The following is an 11,007-nucleotide window of genomic DNA, read 5'->3' as shown; positions in this document are numbered from 1 at the left end:
TTCTGGAGCTGTTTAGAACTTATGCCCGTGTCCTCTCTCCCACTCCCTGAGCGAGCACAGTGTCTGAACATACCCAGATGATCATGAATGCAGACAGAGATTCAATGCAGACATTTACAGCCAATAAAACTACAGATTGTTCTTTCCCTCCCCCATCTCTAACCTCATCATTAGCAGATTAGGAAATGGAAGCTCAGAGACCAAAAGTGACTAATTACTGTGGTTGGCTTGGGAATCCTAGCCAGGGCTTCTGATGTGTACCAGTGAACTGCCTTTCAACTTTTTTCTCATTCACTTTCAAATTCTTGATAAAAACAGGACACTTTGTTCTGGTGTTGAATAAGAGTGTTTTGAAAAATTGTGTTAACATCGTGCCTTTAGTTGTCAGAAGTCATGGTTCATCCACTGAGAAGAGATGGCCTTTGGTAGTGTTTTTAAGGCATTTAGAATCAGGCAGACTTGGATGTGATTTGTGTTGCATCTATTGTAGTGTAACCCAAATCTGCTTAGGATAAGATGAATATCAACCTATGAAACTGAGGATGATGCAAAGATACTCTATAGGGCTAACTGTCTACAGCATACAGAAAGCCTCTAACTGCCGACAATCATTTTTGTTTATGGGTATACCAGGTCTATGTGTATTTTAGATACTGTACTGCATACATGGTAGTAATGTACCTGGTGCTCTCCTTTTCCTGGTCCATGTGGTTAATTGTTTAACCAAAGGTTAATGGGGTTAAATGGGGAGGAGCAGGCTAAAGATGTCTTCTTATCATCCTATTAAGAAATAGCATTTATCTCATCTTTAAAGACAATAAAATCAGAAAAGAGAATGTCTGCTCAAAAACATACACATACACACACATACACACACACACACACACACACACACATATATATATATATATATGTATATATATATATATATATATATATATATATTTACAGGTGATCACTGTGGCAGTGTCTGCACTATAAAAACAGAAGTTGCCTTCCATCCATTCACAAAGGAACTTCTAAGTAAACTGTGGGGTACAGTCATAACATCTCCAAGCATAGCCAATTAGGAAGCACAAGCTAAGAAGTGTTCTGACACAGAAAAGAGCTTTACAACTATGAAAACCACCAGACAAAAACAATGTATAAATAAAACAGGCAAGGTATAATCATTTTAGTGAGCAGCCCCATAAGGCACACATCACCTAACAGTTTTGAGTGTTCTCTGGTCAAAACCTGCCTACCTCTAAATGCCACAGAACCCACAGAACCCACACACTTTCCTTCATTCTTTGCAGTTGTCATAAGTCATTAAAGTTTCTTCTGAGAGTTTGACTTCTCCCTTCCTGTTACCCAGTATGGCTCATTCACTCTCTAAATCCAGTGAATGAAAATTAGTTTTCAGTGGATTTCATACATGCCTAGCATGGTGTGACTCTTACTTCTTTCCTGAGTGAACTTGGAGCCTAAGAAACTGAGTGTTCCTGGGTTATTTATGACAAAACTCCTAGTGTCCTTGTAGAACAACTTGACCTAGTAGACCTACTTTGTGTTTTCAAATGGAGAGCTGAGTTAGAGATCTGAGCTAGATTTTTGTTTTAGAGCTCCAATGGAAAGGCAAGAAGGAAACTGGGGAGAGGATGGCAAGTCAGTTAGAACCTGTCTTCTAACTGGATGGAGGTTGGGGGAATGGGCTGTAGAGCAGCTTTGGGGTCAGGATTGTGTCCAAAAAGATATCCCAAATAACATCTCTGCCACTCTTTCACTGTGGTCCAGGCCAATAGCAGTTGTCACTGGTCTTTGCAAATGGGTTCCTAGAGTATTCATTAAGATTGCCTAAGATCAGCCCAGAAACTCACCACACTGTTAATGTCTTAAGAGTGGGGATTGAGGCACTGGATTCTCTGTTTATAAAACTCCAGCTAGCTCTCATATCTTGACTGCTTGGTTCCATAAATATTTCATTCTTTTTTATATTAGAGAGTGGAACTAATCTACGGGAGTATGTCAACTATGGGCTCTGGCATTGGATGAGTGAATTTAGCTCCCTCTCAGTGAGAGATATAAAGGGCCCAGAAATGTGGTATGCTCTGTTGGGGAAGGGTTGATCTAGGGAAACCAAAATCACTGACCATTAAGTGGTTATCTGCCAACAGGTAGAACTCAGTTTGAATTTTCTCCCCCAAAATCCTGTTAAGAAGCAGGGTGGTAGAACATAAAGCTATTGTCACAGGCTTGGAATAAGTGTGCTTGCAATACAAATGTATTTTCTATATGAGTTTGTTTGGTTCTTTGTATCCTGGGATTTATCATTTTGAAGTGAGGCTAACGGTTGATTAATGCAACCACTCTCCCAGTTTTCACAAGGAGATTAGACTAGTAAACACAAGAAACACCTTGGAAACGCCTAGATTATAGTCAGTACACATGACACCCTTTCTAAGCTTGGTTTCTAAATTGGACTCTTCATTTCTTAACTGTAAATGCCAGAGTCTAGGAATGTCAGTCTATAGCTGTGCTCTTTTCATTGAGCATTATCAATATTTTGACAGCACTGGTGTAATAATATTCACCCTGGGTTCACCACTATATTTCTGACCAGCACTCATAAAGGGCTTGGGATTGCCCCTTGGGACCTGGTTGCTAATAATGAATACTTGCTGGTAATTTCAATGCACTCTGGTTATTATGTTGAGTTGCGGAACATTTCTCGTCCCCAGAAAGGTCATTTACAATAGCATAAGGCATAACAGCTTCTTCCAACCTTCCATTTCAGGTTTTTCTGAGAGCTCAAACCCTCATCCATATGCATTGGAAGTACCTTGCCCATCTCCCATTTGCATACAAATACTAAAGCAATCCAAGGAACTAGATAGAGGCAGCTCTCCATCTAGTCTGGGACATCACCTCCTTTTATTTGTCTAGTGCCTTTTCTGTATCTTCATCTTAGAAGCCATCATCACACATCTGCCCAGATTTATCCATCATAGTATCCCTTCTGGAGTTCACGAGGGATAGAGGATAGTGTTTCTTGATGTGGCAGCGTTTTGCTGGGATCTCAGCTTAAAAGATGTCCAAACTCAACACATCTGAAACTAGGTCCTTTTTATTTTACCACCCTGCTTACACCATGACCATGTACTGTTATTTGGAAACTTTTGGTATTTGGGTAATTATTCCAATGTGAAGTATTTTCTTTTGCTATAATTTCTTGATTCCAAATAGATCAATTTCTTTCTACCTACTGCCTTAAGTTCTGCACTGAAATAAACTTCTCATCTATTCACACTGTTTCAAACAGTCTTAATATGCGTGTGCTACCTAATATAATTTAAATATTATGTCTAGGTCTTTCTTCTGAGCATCAGAAATAGATATCTGTATACTTTAGAGGAATGGTTCTCAACTGTGGGTCTCAACTCCTAAGGGAAGTCACATATCAGATATCTTGCATATCAAATATTTATAATTCCTAATAGTAGCAAAATTATAGTTTTGAAGTATCAATGAAAATAATTTTATGGTTGGGGTCACCACAACATGAGGATCTATATTAAAAGGTCACAGCATTAAGGAGGTTGAGAACCTCTGCTTTAACATCTCAAGGTAAAACTCTATGTGTCATGTTCCTCTTACAACTTATCAACTTCTGAAGTCTGTTTCCTGTTTTTCTGCATAGACCCCTTGTATGTATCCTCACAGCAAATCTCTGGGAGTTGTCTTCAGCACCAGCTACTGCATTCACACCCAAACTATCTTATCTAGTAAAGCCAGTGCAGTGTTTCCTTATAATGCATCTCGAGTCCATCTGACTTTCCATGTCTACTGCAGCCACCACCCGGGTATCAATGTCTCCTCCTTATCACCCAGCTTCCCTTTCCATTCAGCTCATATTCAGCCTTCTGACCCCACCCTGTATAGCAGCCAGACTGAGCTTTAGAAGAAACAAAACTGATATTTCTCCTCTGTAGAAATCCTTTAATGGCTTCTCATTCATCTTTGGATAAAGTCCAAAATCCTTTTGAGCAATGAGGTTTAATATGATTTCCCCCCTGAATATTTCTTCAGTCTCCCTTTACCCATCATTTTATTAAGAAGATTTCCAAACAGGAAATGAACAAAACTGCTTTACAGTGACTATCCGTGGGCCCAGTTGAGTTTTATCATTAACACTACAGACACTTTATCATCTTGCTATCCATTTACCCACTCCTTTCTTCTTCCATTTATTGTTCTTGGTTTTTGTATATTCCCAACTAACTACAGACTCCACCCTCATTCTTCCCATTAAAGTCTAGCTATAGTCATGTCTCCATTCCTTGAATCTGTCAGACGATATTGAATCTCTGGGTTCCTGTACCTATTGCCTCTTCTGCTTAAAACACCTTTGGCTCTTGCTAATGTAGATCTTGTCACTGAGTTTTCAACTTAAACCGCCAAATGATAATTTATCTTTGGGTCCCAATCTAGATTAATCCCATGTTCTACCACATGTGTGCCTTACAATATTGACTTGCTAAATTAATTATCCCCAATAGACTGGGCACCTTATAAAGTCAGAGGTGACATGTGTATTTAAACATTATTGTTTACATCTGCAGAAATTCAGGTGATAATTCTAAAAAGACTAAAGGCAGAATACACCAGTCGCTGGAATGGACTATATTAAGAAGTTAACCCATTTCTTTTTCTTTTTTCTTCTTTTTTTTAATGACATGTAAAAAAAGACAGTTTTTCTTAAGGCTTCTGGGGGTAAGATGGAGATCTTCAGTCGATGCTAGGATATAACTATCAATTAACCTGTAATTAAGAAAATTGCTAAATGACAAGTTTCCTGGCTACAGGACCAGCTAAGGGAAGAGTAACCCTTCTCCTCAAAATCACCCCTAATCAATATACAGCCCAAAGCAAGAGAGAATGTTTGATATGCAAACACAGTTGAATGCCAGCAGTTACAGTAGATTGGGCCTGATTTGTGGTAGGCACTATCCTGAATGCTTTCTCTGTATCAAATATGTGTTTACCTGTGACATAGGTTCTAACGTGACCCCCCCCCCCCATTTTACAGCCGAGAAGACTGAAGACAGTAAAGTTATTTTAAAACATCCCGTGTATGGCACTATTCTGTGACCCAATTTGGAAAATACAAGATTAATCTGGAGAATCCACAGGCTGCTGTAATAAAGACAGCTGTTTGGATTACTTTAGTAGATGCCTGAAATGCAGAAAGAAATACACATTTAGATCTAAGAGATCCATGAGACAACCTTTGTTTGGGGAACCTTGAGCCCCACATCAGATCAAGCTGGCATGTTGACTTAGGCATGTTGTCACCCCAACTCCATCCTTCCTTATGCATCCCATGTGCACATTTAAAAATTACTTCTGGAAAGAATTCTACTCCAGACAGAAGCTCAGCTTATATACCCAGGAAACCATTTGTCATCTTTCTGGTCAGAGGAGGCAGAATTTTCTCGAGAAAGCACACAGGCTTCAGGCACAGTTTTTGGCTCAAAGATTAGATGTTGCTAAAGAGATAACCTTGTAAACTAGTCTCTAGGCCTCAGGGGCTTCGGTTAGCATCCCACTCTGGGTACCTGGAAAAGCACAAAGAAACTCAGAGGAGAGCTTTGAGTAAAACATGCCTGATGGAAGGAAAAGAGAAAGGTAGAAAAAGGCAGGAGAGGGCAATGACTGTCATGGTCCACATGGAGGGAGGGAGGGGTGGAGGGAGAGAGGAAGGGAGACGCGCGTGTACACACACACACACACACACACACACACACCACACACACACACACACACAGAGAGAGAGAGAGAGAGAGAGAGAGAGAGAGAGAGAGAGAGAGAGAGAGTTCACAGCATTCGCTTTGCTCTTAGCTAGAGAAACCTGCCTGCAGCTACCACTTACAATGCAAATTGAGTTTAAAGTCCTTCACAGTAACTACACTGCAAACCCCTTTCAGCTTTAAATAGAATGCTGCAGTGTGGGATGATCAGAGCAAACAGGGAGACATCAGAGAAAAACAGGGAGAGTTAAGGGAAGATGGCCTGCTATGTTTGAAGCATAAAGGTAGAGAGATAATAAAGGAACAGAAAAGTCTGTCTGTTAAAGGGCCAAGAAGGCGATCCATCAGTGAATGAGTTTAAATTGCCAAGGGGGTTGGGGGGTGGGGGAGACCAAAAACCAACCAGCCAAACTAGACACTCAGCAACTTCTGGGGAGGAGAATTATGTCCAGTTGGGTTTGGTGCTCTCCCTGGGCAGGCTGTCTCATCGGAAGGGGTAGGAAGGCTCCTTCCTTACTGTCTGACTCAACTAAATGGACACTCCGTGAAATGCATAGACCAGGACTATTAGAGAACTTCTTGCTCTGTCAGGCTTCTGTTCCACTTCCCCCTCTCCCAGTGTCTTCACTAAGACCAGGTACAGGGGGCCTTAATAGATTGATTTGTAGATACCAGAAAGGATTTAAAGCTCTTTGCTAAAAAAAAACTTTGCTTTATTGTTAAATATTCCACCCAGGATTAGAATTTATAGAAATGCGACTGAATAGGTACAAAGGCAGTAAGTATCCAGGACCTTGGAAACAACAAAGGATGGTATCTTAAACTTCTTCCTTCTGCAAATGACATTCCTAGACACCTGGCTTCAATTTAGCCACCTTCTTGGTTTGTTAGGATTTCCCTTGCTTGCACAATGTAACAGAAGGAAACTGGAGGATAACCTTCTTTCTTTGTAGTCACCAATACAAAGCTCCTTACCCATCACAAGGCTAACAGATTCAGGGCTGACCTCTCTGGTGGATGGCATGTCTAGATGTCATTGCTACCTGGTCATGCTCAGTCACAAAGCACAAAGACTTATCACACCACCGCTGTGGAAATATTTTTAAGAATCAGCAAGAATAGTATTCATCATGAGACAGAAATGGGTGGTCCATCTTTAAAAAAAAAATCATCTCCAAGGTTTCCAAGCTTACAATGTGTCTGGGTCCCATAGACACATTGGACTTGCTGGACCCCCCCCCCCCCCCAGACATGGTGATGAATGGCGAAAGTATTTTCAACAGCACTTGGAATTCTTCTGTCTAAAATTTCCAGAGACCTTTGCAGAAGGTGCCCCCATTACCCCCTCCCCCATATATGAGTTTTCCTATTTCCCTCAGAGCTGGCACACTCTCCCTTGATCCAGTGCATTCTTCTGATGTGATTAAATGTCACTGAACTTTTAGCATTCTAGAAGAAGGACCGCAGGCTAATATGCCTTTGCTACATTTTTCCTAAGTACTTTCCGCACGCATTTTCTCACATGGACATTGCCACAGGGCAATCCAACACTTTGTCTTAGTTGCCGAAAATCAACACCCACAGGTAGAAGAGGAAGCTCGAATGCAAAAGTTTTGTTATTCAAATAAAACGAAGCCGGCTTTACTCTGTTCATACACAAAGGGCAGGATGCAGTCCACCTGCTGACTTTCCCTGCCTGCCTGCCCAGCATTTAGGCTGATGTCAGAGCGAGCTGGCTCAAAGGAGAGAGAGCCAGCAAGCCAGAGAGTGAACGAACACAATTTCACCTCTTGGCAAAGCTCGGCTTGCTGAACCCCCCTGCTTTCTGCCTGCTGTTGATTCAGCAGAAAGTACTGCTGCAGAATTCATAATGGTGATCTTTAAAGGCCCCACGGATCCAGAGCCCGTTGCTCGCCCCACGTGTCAGCCTCGTTCGCTCGCTGCGAATCATGATTCCCCTGCTACCTTTTTAAATTTTCTGGCTGATGTACTTTCAAGGGGAGAGGGCTCCCCTACTTTTGCTGAAAGGCCTTGGTGGGGGTGGGGGGATTGATTGTCTGAGCAGGTAAACCAGAGAGTCGGAGAAATGAATGGGCAAGAAATGAAGCTATACTCTCCTTGCAGTCAGAGAACCACAACATCACTGTTCCCAGAGAGGGGTGGACCAAGGTCTCTCTGAGCCCCTCCCTTCTCATCTCAGTCCAAGATTCTTCTTGTAAGCGTCTTGGGACAAGAAGGTGTCATCTGCTTCCTTGGGATCATCTGCCTGCCTGGGAGCCGCGCCCTGAAAAGCCTCATCCCTAAAGGCCATTTTAACTCCCGGGGGCACTTGGTCCACCTGCTGCTGAACATGGAGCTCTAGTCACCGAGCCCAGCCCGGATGGATTTGCCTTACCCCTAACCGCTCTGGCGGCTTGGGTGAGAGCCTAGCCTGAGCCCCCGCCCAGTACTACAGCCCCAAAGCCTGGAGGAGTCTCTGCCACTAGGCGCCTGGCCACTGACGAAGCAGGGCTATCCGCAACTTGCACCCGACCCCAGCGGCGGAATGTGGCCGAGCTGGCATTACCTTCGGTTGCATAGCTGTGGTCGCGCAGGAAACTGTTGTTGATTTTGCGGGTATCAATGTCTTCCTCCATTGACAGCAGGCTTACTTGCGTGGGAACCAGAAGCCAGCAGACAAGTATCCATGATCCCACCCCGCAGCCAGTCTCACAGGAGAGGGGGGCAGGGGAGCCAGTGGGACTGCACCATGGTCCGAGCCTGAGGAGGAGACGGGGAGGCGGAGAGAGAAGAAAATAAAAACCCGGCAATGGAGCTGTCACCTCCTCCACTCGGTTCTCCGCGGATGCGGTGGCTCCTCCCGCACGGTGCGCTCACTTCAGCTCCAATTCCCAGCGAGGATGCTGCGCCTGCCTCCTCTGCCTCCGGGTACCAGGAAGCTCTGTGTCCCCCACGAGGGGTCTGGTCCTGCCCGCCCGCCCAGGAGACGTTCCCAAGTAGGGCTGGGGAGATGCCCAACAGGTTCCCCTTGGCAGGCAGCGGCTCCAAAATGCAAAAAATAAGAGCCCTCCTCCCCTTGGGAGAGCGGGCAGCCGCGACAAAATGGTGCCTTTCCGGACCCACACTGCAGTGGCGAGATGGCAGGGGCAGGATTCAGGCTTGCCTTGCTGAGATGAGGGTGCTGGTCCCACGGGAGGGCGGGTCCCGCAGGCGGGGGCTAGGGAAGCTGACGGGGAGCTAGGCAGGGCGCTGCGGTCGGCGCCAGCGCTCTCCCCCTCACACCCACAGGGGCGCACTCGCAGCTGCTGCTGGTGCTGCTGCTCCTGCTGCAGGAGGCTGGAGGCGGCTGGTGCATTAAAGGCGAGGCTCCTCCCAACCGCGTCAGCAGCCCCAGGACTCTTCCCCGGCAGCAGTGGGAGTCCAGGCAGAGGCTGCGGCTGCTCTCTGCTGCAGAGGGGTGCAAGCAGCAGCCAAGGACACCTGGACAGCGAGTGGTAGCTTGCAGGTTCACTGAAAAAAAGGCGTGGATAAGCTGTTCCAATCTCTCCCCTCTGATGCCATACAGCCAAGGGCAGGAGCTGGCTTGTGCTCAGAGGCCCTTAGCTCACTGCTTTGCTCCTGACACCTGCCCGCACTTCATTCAGTTTTTAGAAGTAGGTTCCTTTGGGTAGAAGTCCGCATCTAGGTCTCTTTTGTTAACCGGATATGATGTAGACTGCCCCTTGCTGAAGTTCAAGGGTGAGGTCTGGAGCTCGCAGAGCTAGAAGAGGAGCTTATTCAAAGTTTAGCGCCCACGTTTGGACTAGAAAGCAGAGCAGGGGTCAGAACTTTGAGATTGCCTCCATGTACAATTCCTTTCCAAGCAGGTTAACATCTAACTGTGAGAAGCTGGAGTTCAGAAACGTAGCGGTGTCTACAGGCAGAGACATAGTCTACACAGCACAGAGCTGAGTTATGGGTGAATATATTCAGCCCAAAGACACCCACTCGCCATAGTCCTTTGTGTTTTGTTTTGAACAGACAAGGGGGAACCTCTCTGCTCAGATGTTCAGAGCACCTTCCGTGAGCCCTCAGCATAGTAAGTCCATGTATGCAGAGGAGAGGCTGGGACCAAAATGAACCGCTATGATCCAGATGTAATTTAAGAGCACAAAATGGCACCCCTTGCCCCGCCCTATCTTCTCACTTCAACTCAGAGGAAAAGCAGGGTTCACTTTCCAGCCCACATTTCTCCAAATGGCAAATACTATATTTGAAAGAATATGATATGATCACTATTATGAAATACAACAATTCAATGGAGCTATCCAAACCACTAGATGAGCAATGTGGAAGAACTTTCCCCTCATGAAGTAGTGTTCATTTCTATGGGTGTCACTATAGGGAGAGACATCAGCAAATGTCTTGCTCAGTTAAGTTCTGCGAGTTTAGCCAGATAGGCCCTGAGGGACCTGTGAGTTAATTATATACATACAATGAATGCTTCAGCTAACACAATTTAGAAAGTATTTGAAGCTAAAAAAATAAAATAAAATAAAGGAAAACAAGTCCTTAACTGAAGCTGGGAACTGCCACTAGGTTTCTAAGAAAAAAATAGATGTTTCTGGTGGGTGGAAAATGGTATTGCTTCCAAGTCCAAAAAGTAACTGCATCTCTTGGGGAAAAAGATAGGACATAAATGTTTATACCACAATTAGGAGTCGAAAGGTGAGCTTCTAGTAGATTCTACTTTACTTTTATGGGCAGTTAAGTCCTGCCTGGTTGTTTGACTATGTTTTCAAAGGCCATGTGTGAAATTTAAGTAGCGGAGGGGACTTGGCACAAACTGGTCCAGTCTACTTCAGTATTGGTTGTCTAGCCAGCATCTTCCATGTAGAGCTGGGTGCTTCATGGAGGCTTTAGGGTCCCAGAGTCCTTTCAGCTTCTCTCAGAGATTAGCATATGGTAAGGAAGGCTCAAAAGGAAAAGATAAGTTCATCTTTCAGGTGTCATTGTGCCGAGATCTCTTGCTTTCAGTTGAAATTGTTTTTGGCTGTGACAGCAGGGTTTAGGACCTACTGGGAAATGCATCTCTTGTCTTTTTAGGACGTGGGCTGGATTGGTATGGTGGGCTAAGTGGGCTCGGGCTTATTGGCCAGACTGGGCTTGAGGGATGTTCCATAGTAACCCAGGAGAAACAGCTCTCTCCAGCCTCCAAGTCTGCTAAACTTTTCCTTTG

General features: G+C 44.5%; 1 protein-coding gene across 1 annotated transcript in view; it reads right to left on the bottom strand.

The window, feature by feature from the left end:
• The window catches only part of Ppp2r2b (protein phosphatase 2 regulatory subunit Bbeta), a 268,521-nt gene extending 259,875 nt beyond the window's left edge, over positions 1–8,646 (bottom strand). Inside the window, exon 1 of the mRNA XM_052155918.1 lies at positions 8,356–8,646. Within this exon, the coding sequence (XP_052011878.1) occupies positions 8,356–8,425 (70 nt within the window). The 5' untranslated portion in view covers positions 8,426–8,646. The remainder of the gene's footprint in view (positions 1–8,355) is intronic.
• Between the last annotated feature and the right edge of the window lie 2,361 nt (positions 8,647–11,007).

The sequence above is a fragment of the Apodemus sylvaticus genome, chromosome 13 (assembly GCF_947179515.1).
Source record: "Apodemus sylvaticus chromosome 13, mApoSyl1.1, whole genome shotgun sequence".
NCBI classification, from domain to species: Eukaryota; Metazoa; Chordata; class Mammalia; order Rodentia; family Muridae; genus Apodemus; species Apodemus sylvaticus.
This window is presented reverse-complemented; position numbering and strand designations above follow the sequence as displayed.